Below are 24,270 nucleotides of genomic sequence, written 5' to 3'. Positions count from 1 at the left end.
TTTACCATCTTAGCCATCAGGGAAGTCCAGGTTTTATGTTTTAGCAACGCCATTTATAAGGATTTCACTTCACCTGAGTTCTCTTCATTTACTAGTTTTGTCATCTGACTTCGTGAGGGCCTGCAGTGTATGATGACCAAGGGCACTGTGCATTTAGGGACCCACAGCTGAATGTAGCTGCCAGAGTCTGTTGGAGGGAGTACATTTTTCTGGATGATATGTCATTGCTTGAGCAGGCTGAAAGAAGGGACTTGGGAGTAATAATCATCACAGCTCCTCTCTAGAAGGACTACGAACCTTAAGCTTGATGTTGCTGCATAAAGCCCCAGCTCAGTAGTCAACGGCCAGCTGCCATTGTCAGTCACAAAATATCTACGATTTCTGAAAGTTGTTTCAGATAATACTGTATAACCTGGGTGAATATTTTAAAGTCAGCAGTTCAGCTAGCATCTCTTTCTGGGTAGGCTTCGTCAGTGCTAGCAGTGGTTGTCACAGACCCTCCAGGGGCTGACCAGCAGACCAAGTGAGGCCAAAGCCCTAAGAGATTGGAGCAAAGGCAGAGCTCCGTGACTAATCATGAAGAGTAGCTGTTAGAAAGGCTACATGGGAACAAGATGCGCCTGTCCAACAATATTGTCCTTAGACCTTTAGGAGATTTCATTTCTATTCAGGATGAAATGATGATATAACATACAGACATTAATTGCATAACTCATAGATTTGGCTCTTCCTGGCCCCAGTTACTCAACTGTATAAATTTCAGATAGTACCCTGTTTACTTCCTCGAGGACTCATCAGTGTTTGTTTTCTCCTTTGAATGTCATCAGACCTGTGTCTCCAGAGTCTGATAAAAGCCAGGAGCCTGATACGTCATCCCAGTCATAGATCCTTCCTCTGCCAGGGTAAAGAGTCCTCGTGGGGCATAAGGCTACTCTCCAGAATAAGGTTTTCTTTAGAACTCAGCATAAGACATAAATCACTGAGTCAGACAAGAACACACACAGTATCAAAAACGCCCCCGGAAAAAAATTAAGAGTTCCAATTTCTACCTTTCTGATAGGCCATGCATATAAAAATAGTCTCAGCCCCAGTGGTGAAAAAAATATTTGATTAACCCAATAAAAGATGGTCAAATGTAATGGTTACTTTTTATAGAAGAAAACCTTATAAAGGGCTGAGATGCTGACAATCATGTGAGAAACTGTAAATTATGTACCTGAAAGGTTCCCCTCTAGGGATTTGCCCTCCGTAATATTTTTCTAATACTCTCATATTGGCATGTCTATAGTTGAAAAGAAATTTCGTCTTTGAGACTGAGTAGTTTCTAGAAATGTGCTTCTGTTAGGGAATCTGAACAGTATACTTAAAAACAAACAAGCTTTCAGAACTTTAAAACAGACTTAAATTGCCCGTCTGCTAGTTAATTTCCTCTGAGGCTTGCTTCTGCCCCTCTATTTCCCCAAGGTTCAGAATGTGATTATATTATTACGGTCTGCACTATTGTACTATTTTAAGTCATACCTTAAATCCAAACCAATATGAAAAATGATGCTGATATTTTTAATGTATTCTAAAGCTTTGACTTTAATTATTTATACACATAAAAATGTTTACAATTCTGTGGGCATTTCATATAACTTTGACATCAACAAAAACCTCTAGGATGAAACTTTTGACTTTGTGCTTTTGTTTGGTACAGTAGTTTTAACTCTGTTAACTTCAGGTATTAAAATCTAACTTTAAAAAGCACAAACCCAGTTAAACCAGATGAAAACATTGTAAAAGTCTTGTGTACAACCTTGTATGGACTTCCCTGGTGGTCCAGGGATTGAGTCTATCTTCCAATGCAGGGGATGCAGATTTGATCTCTGATTGGGGAACTAAGATCCCACATGCCATGGGGCATCTAAGCCAGCACACAGCAAATAGAGTAGCCCTCACGTTGCAGCTGGAGAAGCCCCTGGAATGCACTGCAACAAAGACCAGCACAGCCCAAAAAAAAGGAAGAAAGGGAAGAGCAGAAGCTGAACTGCCACCGAGATGTCCACCCTTGGCTTCTCCATCTCTTGGCTCCTCTCAAGTGTGGTCTTCATTCCCTCCTTCTATGGAACAGCCACTGCTCAAGGTGCCAGTGGCTTCCAACTCACATCCTCAGCCTTGTCACTCAAGAGGTTGTGCCTTTCCTCTCTCGGATTAGAAGACTCCAGGAAAGGATTCTTGTTGTCCTGGATGGCATTACCGCCTATCCTCGTGTGTGTGTGCGATAAGCCAAACTCTCAGACCTGTATCAGGAGAAATAAGGGAGGAGCATTTCTCCTAAAGAAGGTTGTACTGTCAAGAGCAGCAGAGATCCTGTAACTATAAAAGAAAAATACCAGAGGTTGTTGGCAGAGTGCTGTTTGGCTGCCCAGCACAGAGAAGTGTGCAGAGGTGTGCACATGCATGCACACACACACACGCACACTTCCCTCCCCACGAGCTTTCCAGCAGCACGACTAGGAGTGTGCACTCACCTTTCCCGGAGGTCTTATCCCCGCCCTGCAGACAGCATGGGGTCCCGGATATCTGAGTCATGTCCATTCCTCGGGATCAGCTCTTTTGTGATTCATTAACCTAGTCTACCATGGGCCGAATGAGAAGTTTTAAGAACTCTCACATCTTTACAACTCACAGCTACAACTACAACTCACAAGTCTGTAATAGCAGATACCTGAAAATAGGATAATTGTAATTTAGAAAAGCGGGGCGGGGGAAGGAAAGTCACAAGAAATAGGACATGTTAAGCCATATCTGCCCATTTCCTCCTGAAACACCATGAAAATGATAGTCAAGAGATTTTTTTTTTTTTTTAGTAGAAACCCACAACAACAGAGAAAAATGGGTGAGGAAACAATAGCAAGAACACTTTGGAAGCAGCAGAGCAGATGGCTGAGTGGTAACTGATTTTTCCAGGCTGGAGAGAACTAAAACCTAAGCCAACTGAGAAACCCGGAGGAAAGCCCACCCAGGAATGGGAAGGCTCTGTAGGGGGAATTACAGAATGATGGCTCATAGTCTGCGTAAGAAGCACTTACAGCCTCAGAATATCTACATAACTGGCACCTGCCCCTGCCCTATCCTGCCAGAGCTGAGATTTATGCCTGTGGTTTCTGGAACAATACAACCCCCATAAAAACCCAACTTGTCCTAATCATCTCACCTTGGTGGGCTGAGGCCACTGGCTTCCAGACAATGTGTCTCTTTCTCTTGGAACATCATATTAAAGACTTTAAGAAAGCCCCGCTGCATCCTATTATTCCTCTCAAAGTGCCTGGGGCTCCAGCCAGAAGGGGCACAAGATCCAAGTTCCAGGATCCCAGAGATTACAGTTTAACCAGTGGCTTTGCTCTGTAGCCATGTAGCAAAGATGGATGTATTCCCTCCCTGGATGGAGAGAGTTTTGCTACCATTGACACTTCTCCTTGACTTAGCTAGTTCCAGTCAATGTTACACCCCACTCCCAGTATTAGTTTCTATTTTAGTCATAACTCTTGGCTACAAGTAATAAAAGCTCAGTTTGAATTGACTTAGGGAAAACAAGAAGATTGTTTTGTTTTTGTAACCAGGCCGTGGGCAGAGCAGGGGGTAGTGGCTGGGCCCCTGGGCGGACAGAGCAAGGGGAACTCTAACTGGTGTAGGTGTTTCCCCCACCCATCGCCTCCTCGCTTCTCTATGCGGCACATCTGCTGCTTCTTTCCTAATGTAACTATCATTCCACGCAGCAGGAACAAAGCCAGGAGACCCGTGTGTTCACGTTTCGCAACCTCATTACTCTGTGTGGATCCAGTTTGAAAACTTTCAGTGGAAGTTACACTGGATCCATCTTGGGTCATGTTACCCACCCCGGTGTTTTGTGTTCAGTGGCCCCACCTAGAATAACAGGGCTGAATGCGTAGGGGTCAGTTCACAAACAAGGGTGAGGCTCCTTCCCTGGAGAAGGTGAGTGCTGAGCAGACACGTCACTATAAACTTCTTTTTCAGGTAGTTTCTGAAAAAAGTGCACCATGAAAGTATGTTACATCACACCTCCGTTTGCATGGATTTGTTTCAGGAGACCTTTGTTCCCCTACCCCCTTAATTTTTCTCAAGGGTTAAGTAATTCTTGCTATTCTGTTCAGTTTATGGAGATGATTGTGTGGGACATAACACCACCTTTGAGTGGTGAACAGGTCAATACAAGAGCCAGAGATCCTGAGTAGGTCACCAGTTGCGAGGAACCTTAAGTGAAGGCAAGATTTTATCCGAGCCTTTTTACTTTAATCCATACTTCACAGGAAGGAGAAGCAGTTTTTAAAGGCCAGGTGCCACAGTATAAGTACTACTTCTGAGCTATAGAAACGTGACCAAGTTAAGAGGTAGTTGTCCTATACTGGTTTTAAAATGGCTTTCTGACTGGGCGCCAAGATAAAAACCTTATCTTGTTATCTACAGAAAGCAGTGGAGTGACAAGCCACAGAATACTGCCTTTTCAGACTGAAAACAAAAGAGATGTGGGGAAACTGAGAAGAGAGACAAAATGAAATTGGTCAAGGCAGGCGCTGTGCATGTGTGGACTCGGGCCACTGATTCTCTTTCTGTGAAATGAGAAAAATAGAGTTTGGTGGAAAGCAAAAACGAATGAGGTTTTCGGCATCGCCCTGAAACAGCTACCTTGTATGAATTCTTCGTGACAACCTCTCCAAGGCAACTCAGCAATTATTTTTTCTCCAATTTTTTTTTTCCCTTGAAAGACAGAAAAGCAGAGTAATTGAAAATTAACACATAATCTTATGGAACTGCACAGTCTCAGCGTTGGCACGTTTCCAGAGTCTGTCTGGTGGCCTGGGCAGCCTGCCAATTTTCAGTGGCTTCTGGGTTGGGATTAAATTCCATTTCCATTCAAGCATTTAAGGTAAACCCTTCAGCAGTTCTAACTCAGGTTAGTACAGATTAAAAGCTTCAGTATTTCCAACTCCATACTCCCAAACCTTGATGTGAATAGTTTCCTCCTCTCATTGGACTGAGGCTTCAGATCCAGAATGTGAGCAAGAGTGATGGACCATCAGCAGAGCAGAGAGGAAGAAGGAGCTGGCCTAGGGGGAGAGACCGTGAGTTGTGTTCTCACGTTGGGATTGAGATGCTTAAGGGATCCTGGGGGTGAAGACGTGCTTGGTACATTTTGAATGTGGGGGTGCTGAGGAAGGGAGTGGTTGGTTTTCTTTCTGGCTTGAGTTAGGTACCTTTGGTCAAAACACAGAAGGGAGATTTGGAGAGGAAGTTAGCAAGGTTATGTGAGTTAGAGGAGCCTGGGGCATGTCAGGGAACCAGACCATAGCATGAATTCTTGAGATCTAACAAATGGCCAGTAGAACACAGTCAGTCTCTCGCTCGCTCTCTCACACACACACACATTTTTACATATGCTTTGGAGGTTGTTGCCTTGGATACCTCTTGACTGTCCCTGCTGCTAAGAAGCTGACTAGGTGCAGCACACTGCTTTCTATTAAGATGCTCTACGAGCTTGCACACACGACGGAAACTCCTACAGCAGTGCTCAAATTCCTGTGCTGGTCTGGTTTAGACGGGCATAGTTTTTCATCCTTGTTCACATCAAACTATTAAAATATTTCAGTTTCTTTTAATAAGCAGACATTTAAAACAAATCAGTGCTGTAGTATAAGGTCTTATCTTTTTCCTGGACCTTATTAGGAAAACTCTATGGTCTGCTCCCAACCAATCCAGTCTTGTTTTTGCGACCAAGGGGATTTTTTTCCGAAGTGCAGGTCTGATTATGTTATGCTCCTGGATAAAAATCTTCAGTGGCTCTTCCCTTCTACAGCGCTGTCCAAGAGCATGGAAATGTTCTGTGCTAACCCGTCTGGTAGCCATTAGCCATGTGTGGGTACTGTACACTTGAAATATGACTGATGCAACACAGTGAATTTTTAATTTTACTTAATTTAAATTAATTTGAATTTAAACAGCCACAGGTGGCTAGTGGCAGTGCAGTTCTGCAAGATGCAATGCACATTCTCCATTTCTGAGCTGACCCTTGCCAGCCTCTGCAGCCGTACCTATTCCATGGTTTCTATTTGGCATCTACTCTCAGAGTTACTCAATCACTCAGAGTTCACCAAGCAGGTCGCCGCATATGCTGCTCTGCCTTGGTGCCTCCCGTCCTTTTTCCTGTTATTTCCTCCTCTTTGTCGTCTAATTCTGCCTTCTCAACTTCACCACCTCCAGGAAGCCTTCCCTAGTACCCTAAAGCTAGGTGAAGTGTTTGTCTTCTGTGATCTGTAGTATCTTGTACATATCATAGAATTGTTATTAGCCATTTGTTTCATGCTTTTCAAGACCCTAAGCTCCTTGAGGGTGAGAATCAACCAGGCTTGATTCAGAAACTTACTCCTTTTCTCCAAATCTTGCTGCTGCTTGCCCCTTGATCAGCACTTCTGCTAGGAAAGGGGTTTTCTTCTTCAGTTATTTCAAGCACGTAGCATCTTACAGCACTGCCTGCTTGTTTCATTGAGGGCTGAGAAATAAAGGACATGGATTATCCTGGAATATCATGTTCTGATGCAGTACCACCTAGCTCACTCCTGCTGGCCCCTCCTGGTTAGCTGTAACTTCCACTCTATCAGTGAGAAACCTGGCTCCCATCAGTCACCATCCGTTTACATATTCGGTCAGTGGCTTGTAGTGTACATAGCAGTTTCAGAATTGTTGATTTATTTTTTTAAACAGATGATTGTTGAGTCATATATTATACAACTCATCCATTTAACACATACCATTTAGTGGTTTTTCATATATTCAGAGTTGCAAAACCATTACCACGATAGATTTGAGAATATTTTCATTACCTCCCCAAATTGATTTGTTACTAAAAAAAAATCTCTGCAGTGTGGAGACTCGACTGTAGAGAACTAGAGTGGAAGAAGAGAGACCAGTCACGAGGCTCTTGGGATAGACCAAGTGGCGTTGAGGGAGGAATTCCAGATGAGAGGGTATGGCAGCAGTAAGGGTGGTGAGAGCGGCTGGTTTGGGGATCTATTCTGAAAGTAGAGCCGGCAGGACCTGGTTAAGAGATTAGATGTGGAACATGAGGAAAAGAGAGAAATTAAGAAGACTTCTCAACTTTGGGGCTTGTTGTCTGGGTGAATGAGAGTGCTGTTTATCTAAACCAGCCAATGGGGGGAGTGGCAGGTGAACCAGCAAAGTGTGGAGAATTGAGCTGTGTTTTGAACACGTTGGGCTTGAGATGCCTGTTAGGCAGGCAAGGGGAGATGCTAAATGGGCATCAAATCTACATGATTCTGGAGCTCTGGGGAGAGGTCAGGGCTGGAATACGAAGTTGAGAGGATTACAGGTAATACCTTTTATGGAAGATTGTTCTAAGAACAAACAGAAGATCTGTAAAAGTATCTGCTGGGTCACAGTACTTTGTTGATAGTAACTACTATGTTATGGTATTTAATCCTCCCAACACTCTCTAAAGTAAATATTCCATGAGGTAGACTTGGTATTATTATGATTTTACAAATGAGACGACTGAGACAGAGAGAGGTTGATGTCCAAGCTCACATGGCTAATAAGTATCAGAGTTTGGATTAAACCCAAGACTGCCTGACTCCTGTGCCCGAGTTCTTGGTTGCTATGCTCTGTTGCCTTTTACTTAGTAAATAATTCCGCTACCAGGGGTGTGCACTGGCTCCAGCATGCTTGCTTATAGTGCCTCTGACCTTGTCCCACCCCTGCTTACCCTTCATCCCAACCTCCTCCCACCCCCCCCACCCCCGCCGTCAGATCCCTTCCCCTTGCTGCCGGTGCCCGTGGGTGTGTTCTTAACCTTGGCCAGAGGCGCCCTCTCTTGCTAACACTGGAGATTCTGCTGGAGCCATGAGACTGTCACCTAGGCTTCCAAGCCCCTGTTGTCTTGGAGAGCCATTCTCACACTGCAGTGTGCAACTGGAGCCCTGGAAGCTTGTTTCAAATGCATATCCCCAGGCCTCGTTCCCAGATAATTTGATTCAGTACAAGCTTGAGGTTTCTAAAGGAAGAGGTCTGGGGAAATGTGTTTTTAGAAATGCTGCCTTTGACCCTGCAGTCCCATCAGGACCTTCTGTCCCCAACTATGCTCGTTATTACTGTTGTTTTAGAGCTGGGAGATGCCTTATGAGGGAAAGAACTCTCTTTAGGGTACCTGGGGAGAAATGTATTCATCTCATGGTCACTTCTCTTTTTAACTTTGGTTCATTCTAATCACCCTTGCCTTTGCTGGTCTCCCTAATTGGGTAAAATTCTACTATTAGGTCCTCTAATAGGAGAACAGTGTCCTTCTCATCATAACACTCATTACACTTGGAGTTTTCCTTATTTGTGTGACCATCTCTTTTCTACTTGACTGTTGCTCTCTTGATGTTAACAGTCAAGTAGAAAAATCCACGTCTGGGTTTTGCTCATGTCCTCCTGTCCTGGCACAGTGCTGACTCTAGTCAATGCTCCAAACATTGACTCACATGCCCAATCTTCATCAGAAGTGCCATTCAAGCTGTTGTGTACTCAGGCATGCAAATCACCTACTTTTATGGATTGAATTAACTTTTGATAGCAGAAATAGAACAGTTATTTTCATTATTTTCTTTGTTATAGGATTCCAAAATATTCCAAAGTATTGCCTTTGTTTTAGAAAAACAGAGTTCTAAAGCAAAATCTGTTTGGAAGTTGGGATTGTATATATTTTGCATATACACATTGCAGCACATTTAATGCATGTATGCATAATCAAGAAAGAGTTTAAATTCAAGAAGTAAATCTGAAAAACAGGTACATTTTTTAATGTGAGTAGAATGGTATAACACCCATTGTTGTTCAGTTGCTAAGTCATGTCTGACTTTGCAACCCTATTGATTGCAGCATGCCAGGCTTCTCTATTCTCCACTATCTCCTGGAGTTTGCTCAAATTCATGTCTATTGAGTCGGTGATGCCATGTAACCACCTCATCCTCTGTCGCTCTCTTCTTCTGCTTTCCGTCTTTCCCAGCATCAGGGTCTTCCAGTGAGTTGGCTTTTCATATCAGGTGGCCAAAGTATTGGAGCTTCAGCTTTAGCATCAGTCCTTCCAATAAATATTCAAGGTTGATTTCCTTTAGGATTGACTGTTTTGATCTCCTTGCAGTCCAAGAGACTCTCAAGAGTCTGCCCCAAACAAAATTGTCAGAAAATTCATGGGCATTTAAATTCCTCATTTGCCATAAGCAGCTACTGTTAATGCTTTTCATTTTGGCTTAGATTCCTAATTATCTGGCAAACAACACTAGTTCTGAATAGCAGTCTTCGTATCACACTAAAATGGAGTTTAATGGACTGTTGCTTCTATAGTAAATGTCTCCAATTTCTGTTCTGCCATTTCCTTTGGAGCACATCATGGTCAGGTTTGCATGCCCGTTACTCTGCCAAAACCACTTTTGTCAAGGAGACCAGAGACTTCCACATGCTAAATCCAGTGTTGAATTCTCAGGACTTACAGGCTTGACCTGTCAGTGGCATTTGATGTAGATGATTGCTCCCTTGTACTTGAAACACTTTTTGCGCTTGCCTGCAGATACTATGCTCTTCTGGCTTTTTTCCTATTCCTTCTTGGCCTCCTTTGCTGATTTTTCCATAACTCTTTGACCTGTAAATGTTAGCATACCAGAGGGACCACTTCTCTTTTCTGTCTGTACTCAACTCACTGTAGGTGATTCCATCCATACTCATGACTTTCGATAAAATCTGCATACTAGTTACTCCAAAACTTCTTTTTCTGACCGAGGCTTTTTCCTTGAACTTTCACCTTTTCCCTCACATATCTTCCTCTTAATTAATACCTTCACTTGGGTATTTAATATATATTTCATAACTAGCATATTTTAAGCTCAATTTTATATCTTCTCCCACCAAATCTGCTTCTCCCATATTCTTCCCCATCTCTGTGAATGGCAGTCCCATTTTCTTAGTTGCTTGGTCAGAATCATTAATTTTTCTCCCATCTAAACTGTCAGGTTATTAAATCTATCCAAAAACACTGTCAGAGTCTATCTAAGATCTTGTTATTTATTATCACTTCTACGGCTACTATTTCCTAGCCACTCTTATCTCTCATCTGGAATGTCAAGCCACCTTCTAATTGACTGCTTCTTCCCCCTGCTCTCTGGCACTTTATCCTTCCTGTAGCAAACGATCCTATTAAAATACAAGTTATACCTCACTTCTGCTCAAAACCTTCCAGTAACGTCTAATTTCAGAGTAAAAGCTAAAGCTTTTGTCCTGGTATGCAGGATTATATAACCTACTTCTCAATCTGTCTGCTGTAAAGATCCAACTTTGTTTTGAATTCTAGTTTGAAGTGCACTGATGCTTTACAAATATATGATAAAAATAGTTACTACAGAGAGAACTTCCACTCTGGTCATGGTGAAGTAACTGGTATCAGATTAGCTCTCTCACTATAAACCGCTGGAAAACTGGTCTGAATGCAAGAACAACTGTTTTCAGGAATTAGACAGTAAGTAGCCTAGGACTGATTCCTGAGATGGGAAACAAGTGAGATAGCCCCATGAACACCCAGACTTTCTGCAGGAATGCATTTGCCAAACACCAGTGCAGGATATAAGCAGAGCAAGGCGGTCTTGCTGAGAATAAGAAAGTAGAGATTGGAGTTGGGGAGCAAAATTTGCTGAGCAAAACACCAGAGAGGAGTACATGTTCAGAGAAAGAGCTCCATAAATCTGAAGAGAGATCTCTTGAATCTTTGGCTGAAAACTAAGCTATATTTGCATGTAATGAGATTTCACAAGATCTGAGAGAAAATAACTCCTGGGGATTTGAAAGTGGAACAACTACCTGAGCTCACACTGTAGAGTTCCAACCAACATATATAGTTTGAGTTCTAACCAACCAAAGTAAAGAGACAAGATTGAATGCTTGAGTCACTCACTGAAGACCCTAGAAGGACCACATCATAGGAGCGGGGTCAAATTGGCCCTAAATAAAGTTACTCTAGATCTGCACTAATGAAGTTTCAACACAAGCCTCAAAAGGATCAAGCTGTTCACAAGGAAATTGACTGCCATTCTTAAGAGGAAGACAACAAAATCCAGACATTCAGCAACATAATACTCAGAGTTTGCACCATTCAGTGGAAAATTGAAAGATATAAGAAGAAGCAGGGAAGTGTGACATGTAACCAGGAGACAATTAGTCAACATAACCGAGCCAGAAATAACACGTGTGATGCAACTAGCAGACATGGACTTTCAGGCATCCATGATAAGTATCAAAAATATAAAAGCAGGACTTCTGTGGTGGTGCAGTGGTTAAGACTCCGTGCTCCCAGTGCAGGGGGCCAGGGTTCCATACCTGGTCAAGGAACTAGATCCCACATGCCGCAACTGAGGGAAAAAAAAAGATCCTACATGCTGCATCTAAAGGTCCCATATGCTACAGTGAAGAGTAAAGATCCCGAGTGCCATGACTAAGACCTGGTGCAGCCAAATAATAAATATTTTTAAAATATATTTATAAAAGAAAATATCAACATAATGTGGAGAAAATGTGAGAAATAAAAAAGAACCTAGTATAAATGTGATTGGAATTTTTTGCATGTATAGTCTACTTCCATTAAAACCTTTAAAATAAAAAAATAGAGCTTACAGGATTGAAAGGGATTATACTGAAAAATTCAGTGAATGGACTTAACTGTAGGTCAGAAATTACAAAATGAAAGTTCACTGAACTTAAATCAATACAAACTTTCTAAAATGAAGCAGAGAGAAAAATATTTGAAAAACAGAACCTCAGTGACCTTTGGGACAATGTCAAACAGTCTAACGGGGGAGGAAAAATTCATGGAAATAATTTTTTTCCAAATTTCTGAATAAATTTTTACATATTTAATGAAAACTACCAACACACAGATACAAGATGATCAACAAACTGTAAGCAGAATGAACACAGAGGAAAACATACCAACATAAATCACAATGAAATCTCAAAAAAAAACTGCAGTGATAGAAGATATTAAAAGCAGTTAGAGAAAAAAAGACATGTTACATACGGGAACAAGAGGTAAAATTTTCCAATGAGTTCTCAATGAAAATAATGTAAGTTAGAAAATAGAGTGATATCTGAAAGTGCTGAAAGAACTCAGTTTTATTCTCTCTAAAATACAGAAATTTCCTAGCTTTATCCACTGAAAAACCTGGAAGTGGTGACAACCCAAAAGCAGTGAGCACTCTAGTACCCTGATTGTGGCTTCTGAATGCTCTTTCTCAGTAAAGGGGCCCTGGGACCCTTGGAAGAATGGTTGATTCTAAGTGTGGAGTAGGATATATACAAGATGAGACTGAGGCATCTTATTGTACAAACAGGGAAGCTAATAAGCTCTAGTGGAACCTGCTTCCTGGGTTTCCACTGGCCAAAGTTAGGACAATTTGAATACCATTGTAACGGATTGAAGCACATCAGATACACAAAAATCTATGAGTTTATAATGATATTAAGACAAAAACCCTCCTAAGGGACTAGCTCATTTTTCTATTGTTGCTGTTAAATAAGAAATATTAACCATTTGTTTTACCTTTCCTGAATGAGCAGTGTTTCACAGTAAGCAAATATAAGAAATGAATAAACATGCAAAAGGTGATAAAGCTAGTCAGCATTTTGTAACCCCTCATGAAATAATATATCTAGGCAAGAATCATTTTAAATGCTAAAATTATTAGGTGAAAAGTTGATGGGCATGTTTGTAATAGAGAGATGTAACCAATAGTATCTGAATCCACTGATCAGTATTTCCATTCCCTTCCATTATGTACCTCCTGTTTTGATTTATAAGTACATCATATTATATATGATGGAGCCTAGCCCTGTCTCAACAACAAAACAAAAGCAAAATCTTTAGTCCAGCATCTAGATCTGGCCTCACAGGGGCTAGAGAAACAAGTTTAATGATGCCTCCAAAATGTAGGATATGCAGCAAGGTAACATGTTTTCTTCATAGGTAGATGACGGGGCGGGGCGGGGGGGGGGTGGGACAGGGAAAAGGAAGAACTGTTACAGATTAAAAACAGAAACATTAAAAAAAACACACATTAAAAAAACACAAGAAACGTATCAACCAAATGCCAAGTGTGGACCTTATTTAGATCTCGACTTTAAAAGGATATTTTTTAAGATTTAAATTTTCAGATGGACTAAAATATTCAAGAATTTTTGTTAATTTTTTCAGACATGATAATGGTGTCAAGGTTGTATAAATTTTTTCTCTGATGTACAGACTCAAGTATTTGCAGACAAAATAATAAATTGGTGTTATTCTAGCCACACCCTCCACAAAAAGTTGGAAAGAGGAAGAATAAATTAAATAAGTTGATGATGTTGGTCTTTGTTGAACTTTAGTGATGGGTCCATGAAGTGTGCATACTCAGTCACTTAGTTGTGTCTGACTCTTTGCAACCCAGTGGACTGTAGCCCGCCAGGCTTCTCTGTCCATGGGATTTTCCAGGCAAGAATACTGGAGTGGGTTGCCATGTCTTCCTCCAAATGGTAGTCATTAAATAACTTTTTCTATTTTGTGCATATTTTAATACTTCTCTAGTGAAAAGTTAAAAAAAAAGATCATGTGCTTAAGGATTTTCCAAATGTCTGCAAGAAAGAGCCTCACTCAGATTGTATGCAACATTGTCAATTAAATACAATTCTAGCAAGTTTTGTATAAGTATCAGTTTTATGGGGAAAATAGAGTGATGCTAAAGGCAGTATCCTTGTAGAAATAAAAAGGCTTAATTGGTAACATGAAGAAACTGAAAACTCTGACAGGCAGACAGAAGCCATAGGAGCATTAAGGGGCCACTCAGTGATTAAATGGACCCACTCTGCCTCAGTTTTCCTGCCAGAGGGCATTCCCTACAAGATGCATCCATCACAGAGCCCAGAACCTGGGCAAGCCTGGTGGGTAAAGCTCCTCGGTGGCCCCCTCATTGGTTTCTCCTTTTCACGGGCTATAGTAGCAGCCCGCCCACCAAAGCCGTTTTCCAAGGGGCTGCTTTTGTTGAAGGGATTGATGAGATGTACTCCCTATGGTCTAACACCAGATTCCATTATGCCTTGTGGTTATTCATTGTTTTCCTTATCATGATTTTTTTTGTTCTATTTTTCTTTGACGTTTGCCCATTTTAATCCATGTTCTTTTCTTGCTCTGTATGTGTGTGTGTCACGCTTGCTGTCTTTGCCTCCGTTGTTCCCAGGTTACAGTATAGCCAGGATATACCCAGTCACTTGGCTGATGAGCATGCGCTGATAGCCTCCTATGTGGCCCGTCTGCAGCACTGTGCACGGTCAGTGGGAGAGCAGCAGCAGGCGGGTGGCCAAGGACTGATCAGAGGGAGGGAGAGCTCTGCTACCCGGGGTTGCCAGCTGGAAAATACTCTGCATGTGGGGTTTTTCTTGAGAAGCTACCAGCTATGTTTGGCAGAGTTTAAATAATTGCTAAAGCATTAGCTTCTAAAAGAGAAGGAGCCTTGCCAAGCCTGGGCACTTACCTAAACACAGAGTCAGAAATTCTTCCTTAAAGTGGAGTGCCCTTCCTTCCTTCAGACTACACTTAAAAGAGTGTAAACCTCAGAGATGTGCAGTCCCAAAGCCGTGTATTCACAGAGGCATTTGATACAACCTCTTCCTGTTCGTTCTTGCCTAAATAATGAAATCTTTCGGTCAACGTTCAAAGTCTGGGGTTGATCAGCACACCTTGTCTAAGTTGGAGGCTTTGACACCATCACCTTGTTACATCTTTATGTGTTGCATCATCTTCCATTCCCCAAAGCCCTATCATTGTTGATAATTTAAACCAGTGATTTTCAACAGTAGTATGGAGTCACTGTTACCTGAGAGACTTTTACCAAACCATATATACCTCCTCATATTATAATAATTATATGTATTATAATTAACTAGAAACTGCTGTTAATACGGGAATATGTCTGATCCCTCAGTGGGTTATGGTGGAAAAACATTTGATAACCACTAACTCTAGCAAAGTTAACCCTTTAAAAGAGTTAATAGACAAGGTGCCATTGCATTCAGGTAGACCCAAAGCCACCTGTCCAGTCCATGCCCACCCCTGCCACCATTCTGCAAGGAGAATGGCAGGTAAAGTTTAAATAATCTAAAGTTTAATAATCCCTCCCCTTTACATAGCAGCAAAGAGTCTCTGTGCCAAACAGCCTGAGATTCTTACTCTTAGAGAAAAAACTAATATATAAACTTAAACACATGGGAGAGGCTAGAGACTTAAATTCTGATCATAGCTTTGCCCTTAACATGCCTTGGCTCCATAGGAAGCACTTATTCCCCATGATAACAGAAAAATCAGTTAATAATCAACTTTAAAATATGTATAATTGAAAAGGACTGTTTTAATTATTATACTTTACAGCACTTCACATAATTTCCCCAGTATGACCAAATGGTGTTTATTACTTCAGGCATTTACCTGTCTCTAAAGCATTAGATTATAGGGTTCTCCTATCTCCCAGCTATAATTAATAAACTTATTCTGTGGAGGGGAAGGCCTGCAAATTGTGCATTGTATCATAGAGGGATGAATTCTGAGCACTCTGTCGCAGTCCCTTGATCTCTGGGAAGAGAGTTGTCTCACCCTGGCAAGACAGCTTATTTAGTATCAGTAAGGGTAGTTGTCCAAGTGATTAAAAGTTTCCATGGTGAATACAGCAGCAGAATATTTGACAGACACTACTACCTGATATTTCAGCCCAGGAAGATGTATGCTAGGTTTAGCTGAGACCCTCAAGTCTCATGGCTTAGAGATTAGGCTCCCTGAGCGAGAATTGGTGGCCAGGAGCCCTGGAGGAACGTGAGGATTGGGTGAGTATTGCATCTTTTCTTGATTTATAGTTGAAGGAACTGAGCTTTGTACAGAAATTTCGAGGTTAACTATTGATAATCCTGAATATTGAGATGTAAAATCAGCTGAAGTAGTAGAATAAGGAACCTTTCTAATTTCCCTTGTAGTTTCATTGACCTTAAAACCTGTCATCAACAAAAAGTTCTAGTTTCTGGCTGAAAAGCTTGGCTAGTTAAAGCGACCATGTCCTCCACACTCAGGTAGGAATGACAGGTCAAATTGACCTTCCTAGGGAGAGGGAATGTGATGGAGAAGGAGGACCTCTTTTGCAAAGAGGAACCTATTGTGTCACAGAGGACAGCCACTGTAAGTCCCACTTCTTAAGCTGCTGTTCCCTCCACAACAGTATCTACTTGTTTTGGTAAATGTTCATTTTGTTGTTATTTAAAAGATAAAGAGAGTCCTCTTGTTTCAGACAAATATAGGCATAAGTACTATAGTTCAGCCCTGACCTTGGGGCCCTAAGCCTAAAGTATTAAAGCCAACTATTGGTAGCATGTTCTTACTGCAAGATCATCTTTTGAGAAATGATTATATTAATATATGCTAGAGACTGACACTTGCACACCTAAAATTATATAGTGTTGAGAAGTGTCATTGGCAGAAGACCATGATATTGACAGTGGCAACACAATTTTTAAAAAAATTCATCCTAGAGGAAAGACCAACTGAAGCTTAAAGAGTTAGTCACAGAGATAGAAATACAGGATGGTAAAAAAAAAAAAAAAAAACCTAAGAAAAATATAGTTGATTTTGTATATGAAAAGTCCAGATCTCTGTTGATTTACCACCATCCTTTCCAGATTCCCTTCAGTAATTATAGCAAGGTTTGATGAATATTGAACTCATGTCTTATAAATTTTTTCATATTTCATATTTTGTCATACTGTTAAATTGCAGTCAGGGGTTTGAAACTCCAGGAACCTGGAGCCAAAGTAGAAACAAGCCATGACAGTCATCTCTCATCAGTTAGTCATCATCATTATTGTTGTCTTAAAGCTTCTGTCAGAACTGAAACAAAATAGAATTATAAAGCCACAGTGCTGGTTAATCTGAAAGTGCCTTATATGGATAAGTTGACATCACACCCTAAATTAAAGCTGTCAACCATAATCGGCAGAAGGTTCTATATGAGCAGAACATATACACAGAAGTAGCCTCCTGCTCAAGAATCCTTTTATCCAAGGTAGTGGCACTACCTTAGTGGAAAATGAGAGTGAAAGTCACTCAGTTGCGTCCTACTCTGCGACCCTGTGGACTATACAGTCCATGGAATTCTCCAGGCCAGAATACTGGAGTGGGTAGCCTTTCCCTTCTCCAGGGGATCTTCCCAACCCAGGGATAGAACCCAGGTCTCCTACATTACAGGCAGATTTTTTACTAGCTGAGCCACAAGGGAAGCCCAGGAATACTGGCATGGGTAGACTGCCTTAGTGGAGTTTAAAGTTCTTAGAACACTGGAACTGTTGTTAAGAGTAACAGACTAAATTAGTTCACTCAAGTTGGGGCTACAGTTGTAGAATAAGCATGGTAAAAGAAGAGAAAGAACATTGGAGGGGAATGTTTGATACCATGGAATATTCCCCAACTTTATCATATTGTGAACCTGGCCTAGTTTAGGTTCCTCAGTTTTGCTCAGCCAATGTTAAGTGTACTTCCCCAGCTCTCTGTTTTTCATGATGCTTTAGTTTTCTCTTGGTCTTTTGAATTCAAGACCTATATCTAAATGTCATGAGGTTTTCTTAAAACAATCGATTGGAAATAGCTCCCTAGGCTTTATAGATGCCCTTTTTTCAGACTTTGCGTTCAAAAAGAAGTGTCCCCTCTGAAGGTGTAGGAGCAACAGGGATATACTGCCCGAGAGAGATGGTATGCGTGGCCTTGTCATTTCTCTAAATCCCTCTGGTCTCAGAAGACCATTAGTATCTATAACTCAGGTCTCCATTTCTTTTGTTACCATTCTTTTTCATAAGCATTTCTCCCATCTGTTCTTTCTGAGAGAGAAGCAAGAGTAGGGGTTGTTTAATAGATACCTGTTGAATTTTTATCTCCTTGGCAGTGTCCTGGACAGTCCTAGCCGACTGGACGAGGAGCACCGGCTTATAGCCCGCTATGCTGCCCGGCTGGCTGCAGAGGCAGGAAACATGGTAAGTAAATAGAGGATTACAGTAGAGTAGCAGAAATTTACATTATTTTAATATACAGATGGAAGGGGAATGGTAAACATGAAACTCTGGAGAGTAGATACCTCAGAGACAGGAGGCGGGAAACAGATTTAAGGAAGGGATTGCAGTGGCCTTTAATTTTATCTATAATAACTGCTTTTAAAAATCAATCAGTAAAAGAAAATCAAAGAACCAAAATTTGGTTCTTTAAAAAGATTGATAAAATTAATAAGCCGCTAGAAATTCTGATCAAAAAGAAACGGAAAAAGAAAAAAAAGAAAAGGAAAAGGATGTGGTGAAAAGAGAAGTTTTATACACTGTTGGTGGGAATGTAAATTGGTGAAGACTCTGAAAAACAGTATGGAGTTTCCTTAAAAAACTAAAATAGAACTACCATGTGATCGAGCAATTCCACTCCTGGGTGTATATCTGGAAAATAATGAAAACACTAATTCAAAAAGATACATGAACCCCAGTGTTCATAGCAGCACTCTATACAATAGGCAAGACATGAAAGCAACCCTAGTGCCCATCAACAGCTGATTGAATTAAGAAGATGTGATTCACACACACAAACTGGAGTATTACTCAGCCATACAAAAGAATAAAATATTGCCATTTGCAGCAACATGGGTGGACCTAGGAATATTATGTTTAGTGAAATGTCAGAGAAAGGCAAATTCTATACAATATCACTTATTATGTGGAATCTAAAAAATAATACAAGTAAGTATATATGCAAAACAGAATCAGACTTGGGACTTCCCTGGTGATCCAATGGCTAAGACTCCATGCTCCCAGTGCAGAGGGCCTGGGTTCGATTCCTGGTCAGGCAACTATATCCTATATGCTGCAACTAAAGATCCAGCATGCCACAGCAAAGATCCCACATGCCCACAACTGACTTGGTGCAACCCAATAAATAGACAGCTAAAAAAAAAAATGGGAACAGACTCACAGACATAGAAAACAAACTTGTGGTTACCAAAGAGTAGGAGGGACAAGTTTTGGATATGGGATTAGCAAACTTCTATGCATAAAATAGATAAGCAACAAAGGTTTACCATATAACACAAACAGTTATACCTATTGTAATCACCTTAATGGAATATAACCTGCAAAAACCCTGAATCGTTATACTATATACCTGAAACTAACACAATATTATAAATCAACAATACTTCAGTTTAAAAAAAAGATAAAAAGGAAAGAAAGAAAATGCAAATTACCAATATTAGGAATGAAAGAAGGGACATCACTACAGAGCCTATAAACATTATAAGGATGGCAAGAATATTATAAATATCTTTGATATTATGAATAAACTTTGATGACTAGATGACAAATTTCTTGAAAGATACAAATTTACATAACTGACATAATAAATAGAAAATCTAAATAGTCCTGAATCTGTTAAATTGAATTCGTAGTTGACTTCAAAAACTCCAAGCCCAGATGGCTTAACTGTTGAATACTATCATATGTTTAAGGAAGAAATAATAACAATCTGGCACAAACTATCAGAAAACAGAAAAAGAAGGAACACTTTCCAAGTCATTTTATCAGGTCACCATAGCTTGAATCCAAAACAGTACAAGGCCATTACAAGCCAAGTTCTGTCATGAGCATAGATGCAAAATTCCTTAAGAAAATATTAGCAAATTGAATCCAGCAACATATAGAAAGGAAAATATTCCATGATCAAGTGAGATTTATCCTAGGAATGCAAATTTATTTAACACGTGAAAATCAGCCAATGTCATTCACCATATTAGCAGTTTAAAGAAGAAAATTATAATACTTCAATAGATACAGAAAAGACATTTTAACAAAGCCAGCAAGACTATATAAGATTTCTTAGAGGGGTTACAGGAATCACAAACCATTGGGTCCAATATTATTCTGGAGTTCTGGAGTGAGATTAGACTGGACAGGCAGGCCAAGATCTTACAGGACAATATCCCACAGTGTATTGTTTACTCCTTCCTAGGGAAATAGTTATGAAAGCTGCCAATAGAGAGTTTTGCTTCGTTTCTCTCTCAAAATGTAATTTATTCCTTTGGATTTGTTTAGACTTCAAAATCTTTTCCTTGAGAATCTAATAAGTCATACATCTGACTCTAACATTCCAACTCTAAAGGTTAGGGAAATGGAACAGAATGGGGGGAAAAAAGTCTTGGAAAAAGACTAGTTTTATTTGATTAGTCAAACCAGTCAGTCACAAATATTTATTACTTTAGAAATTAAAATTTACAAATATTAATTTTTTTGAGATGGAGTAGTGTTGTGGTTGGAGTTTTAAAATTAAGTATACTTAACACCATTATACAGTCTTGCTGACTTTAGTACTTTTTAAAGTACTTTTTAAATTTTGTAAATAGAAGCTCCAAAGCCATTTGACCCTGAAAAGGAGATCCTAGTACTCTTTTACTCCAAACAAGATAAATCTGTTTACACCTGATAGTTTCTGATGCCAATTCTCTAATTCATGTGAAAATAATCCTTGTTAGAATGGTCTTGAGACTAAATTCTGATATGGCCCCTTTCATCTTCAGTTTATTTTCCTAAGTGTAGTTATCTTATAAATATTGGGTCTCTCAGGGTGGAGTCTTCTTAACTAGATTTCTATTAAACAGACGACTTCTAATCTGCTAATCTCTCACTGATACAGGTGCTTTGCATAAAGTGGGTGTAGTGCTCAAAAGAATTTATTTATAGCCTGCCAGATAGGCTTTGTATTGATTTTTTTTTTTTCAAAACACTTCACAAAGAAAGACCATTAAATCACTTTAGCAGCCGGCATTACACCCTATGAAGTGCTCCAACATCAGACCCTCACATCTCCCCAGGTGGTAGACATGGCCACTGAAACCTCTTCCAAACAGAGACTGATCCCAAACAGAGAATTTATAGATTGCTTAGATGAACCAAGAGAGAAAATTTGTTTTCCTGACATGCCTAAGCTCCTTTTTAAAGCAGAAATACAATGTGTGGCAAATCTTAAAATTTCATCACAAACATCACTAGCATTTGATGTAGTCAGATGGTTTTTTGCTTATTTGTAAAGTTTCTTTATGAGAAAATTAAAAACTCACTATGGACAACTTGGAAAAAAAGTGAAAGGAAAAGGAAACCATTATCCATTGTCATGCTATCTAACATTTTCACATTTTTGAGATTTTTTTCACAGAACCTGGTCCCAGACTTCACAGCCTCATCATCACGTCAGCTGCTCCACCCATACACTATTCCAGATATATCCTTATGGCTTCTTAGAATTAAAGATAATGGTATTTTCATGTGTGTTTGGCGCACATGTAATTATTTTAAACCCCTACAAAATCGTCATTGTCAAACCTAGCTACATATTATAATCTTGTGTGCAGCACTTAAAAAATATAGTTTCTTGGCCTTGCCTCAGATCACTGAATCCAGAATCAATGGGTTTAGCAGGGTCTATTGATTTTCATTTAAAAAGCAAAAAGAAAACTTTCAGTCTTTTGATTTACAGTTACCTTAGGAACCACTGCCCTAAAAAACATTACTGGGTTTTTGAGAGAGGGAAATATTAATAATCCATAGCCTTCCAGTTAGTCTAGGCAAGGATGAGGTGATGGGAGGGCTGCCCTGGAATGCAGTGAAGTCTAACTGACATCAGGCATATCTGTAAAACTCATTCTGCCAAGTTCATCCAGACAGGAAACTTCCAATCTCTTTTTAGGAGGTTCCAGAAGTGCAATCCAGCAGATTACAGTTTGTTGACTATGTTGACTTTCCTTGGTTTAATGGTTTTTGTTGTTCAGTCACTCAGTTGTGTTTGACTCTTTGCAACCCCATGGGCTGCAATACGCCATCCTTCCCTATCCTTCTTTATCTCCAGGAGTTTGCTCAAACTCTTTGAGTTGGTGATGCCATCCATCCATCTCATCCTCTCCCACCCTCTTCTCCTTTTGCCTCCAGTCTTTCCCAGCATCAGGGTCTTTTCCAATTTGCCCAGTTTTGCTCAGTGGGGTTTTGTTCCTTAGCCTGTATTTTTCAGCTGTGTCTCATTAAAGATGATGGAGCTCTGTAAGATTACCTAAACCTGAGAAAATACTGGAGTGGGTAGCCATTCCCTTCTCCAGAGGATCTTTCCGACCCAGGGATCAAACCGAGGTCTCCCGCATTGCAGGTATATTCTGAGCCACCAGGGAAGTCTAAGAGAATACTAGGGTAACAGAGGAAGGGATCTTTTTCCATAAATACTCTAATTTTACAGACAAGAGAATAAAGGTGTATAGGAAAATAAAGTAGCTCAAAGTTTACATGACGAGTAACTGACCCTAGGATTCCTAACTTCCATTCTTATTCCACAAAGTGAATCCTCCAGTTGGTAGGGTTTGTTTGTTTGTAATAAACTTCATTACAGAACAGTTTCAGATTTATAGAAAATTTCTGAAGCTAGTTCAAAGAGTTTCCATATAACCCATGTTCCTTTTACCATGTTGTAACATCTTACTTTAGTATAGCATGTTTGCTGCAACATGTCAATGTATGATTATTAACTAAAGTCCATGCCACCTGCAGTGCAGGAGACCTGGGTTCTCTCCCTGGGTTGGGAAGATTTCCTGGAGAAGGAAATGGCAATCCACTCCAGTATTCTTCCCTGGGAAATCCCATGGACAGAGGAGCTCGGCAGGCTCCAGACCCTGAGGTCACAAAAGAATCAAACGTGACTTAGCAACCAAACAACGACAATGTGCTTAATTCAGATGTTGTTAGTTTTTGCCTAATGTCTTTTTTCTTTTCTGGGGCTCCATCCAAGATACCACATTTCACTAAGATGTCATCTCTCCTTAGGCTCCTCTGATCTGACACTTTCTCTGACTTTTCTTTATTGTTTTTTGTTTCTTTTATTGAAACACAGTTGATTTGCAATATTGTGTTAGTTTCAAGTATAGAGCAAAGTGGTTCAACTATATTTATATATGATATATAGGATTATTTTCCATTATAGCTTATTACTGACTTTCCTTGTTTTTGATGACCTGGACAGTTTTGAGGAATGCCCTTTAATTGAGACTTGTCTGTTTTTCTCATGATTAGACTGGGATTGTGGGTTTTGGGGAGGAAGAGGTAAGTGCCACTTTCCTCACTTCACATCTTGCTTGTTTAGTATCAGCGTCACTTATCTCTGTTGATGTTGACCTTGATGATCTGACATAAAGTTTCTCTTTTTTCCCCTTTCTACACTGTCCTCTTTGAAAGGAAGTCACTGTGGGCAGGCCACACTTAAGGAACAGGGAGTTAGATTCCACCTCCTTAAGAGCAGAGTATGTACCTATGTTATTTGGAATTAATTCAGTGTTTCCCTGTTCAAAATCCTGCAGTGGCTGCATGCCACATGTGGGATGGGATGGAAACTCTCTACCCCATGATAAAAAGGCCCTTTGTGATCTGGGCTCTCCCAGTTTATCTCCCACCCTTGCTTCACGGCCAACTCCTCTCCATCAGTGCTGACTGAACGCACCCACCTGGAGCACTGTGGGCCTTCACCCTTCTCTGCCCAGCAAGCCTGAGCCACCAACCCCCAGACCTTCACCTGGCTTGCTTCCTCGTTTCACTGAGTCTTTTATAACTACCTAATTTTAAAAGTCTTGTGTTTCAGTTTATTCTGTTTCATTACCCTGTATTTCTTCATCAAATTTATCACTACTGATGTCATACATATGTATATATATTTCTTACCTTTCTTTCCCAGTGTAATGTAAGCTGCTGCTGTTGCTGCTAAGTCACGTCAGTCGTGTCCGACTCTGTGCAACCCCATAGATGGCAGCCCACCAGGTTCCACCATCCCTGGTATTCTCCAGGCGAGAACACTGGAATGGGTTGCCATTTCCTTCTCAAATGCATGAAAGCGAAAAGTGAAAGTGAAGTCGTTCAGTCATGTCCGATTCAGCGGCCCCATGGACTGCAGCCTACCAGGCTCCTCCATCCATGGGATTTTCCAGGCAAGAGTACTGGAGTGGGGTGCCATTGCCTTCTCTGTAATGTAAGCTACATGAGGGAAGAAGCTGTATTCAGGCATCCCTAACCTACGAGCCAGGGACTGGTGCCTCCTGTCAGATCAGCAGTGGCATTAAA

At 40.5% G+C, this 24,270-nt stretch overlaps 1 protein-coding gene and 1 long non-coding RNA gene across 8 annotated transcripts in view; one reads left to right on the top strand and one right to left on the bottom strand.

The window, feature by feature from the left end:
• Positions 1 to 24,270, top strand: part of DTNB (dystrobrevin beta) — a 234,708-nt gene that overhangs the window by 161,282 nt on the left and 49,156 nt on the right. For all 5 annotated transcript variants that reach the window (XM_065928698.1, XM_065928699.1, XM_065928700.1 and 2 more), the window contains exons 11-12: positions 14,307 to 14,396; positions 18,042 to 18,129. In XM_065928698.1, coding sequence (XP_065784770.1) covers positions 14,307 to 14,396; positions 18,042 to 18,129 — 178 coding nt within the window. The remainder of the gene's footprint in view (positions 1 to 14,306; positions 14,397 to 18,041; positions 18,130 to 24,270) is intronic.
• Positions 1,584 to 3,311, bottom strand: LOC136163890 (uncharacterized). Of its 3 annotated transcripts, none has more exons than XR_010662311.1 (3): positions 3,200 to 3,311; positions 2,514 to 2,618; positions 1,584 to 2,358 (listed from the first exon to the last, which is right to left on the bottom strand). It is a non-coding gene; the product is annotated as an uncharacterized lncRNA (long non-coding RNA). The 3 variants fall into 3 exon arrangements; XR_010662309.1 differs by having other exon boundaries at positions 1,584 to 2,282; XR_010662310.1 differs by having other exon boundaries at positions 1,584 to 2,282; positions 2,514 to 2,710; positions 3,200 to 3,299.

The sequence above is a fragment of the Muntiacus reevesi genome, chromosome 3, assembly GCF_963930625.1.
Source record: "Muntiacus reevesi chromosome 3, mMunRee1.1, whole genome shotgun sequence".
NCBI lineage: Eukaryota > Metazoa > Chordata > Mammalia > Artiodactyla > Cervidae > Muntiacus > Muntiacus reevesi.
This window is presented reverse-complemented; position numbering and strand designations above follow the sequence as displayed.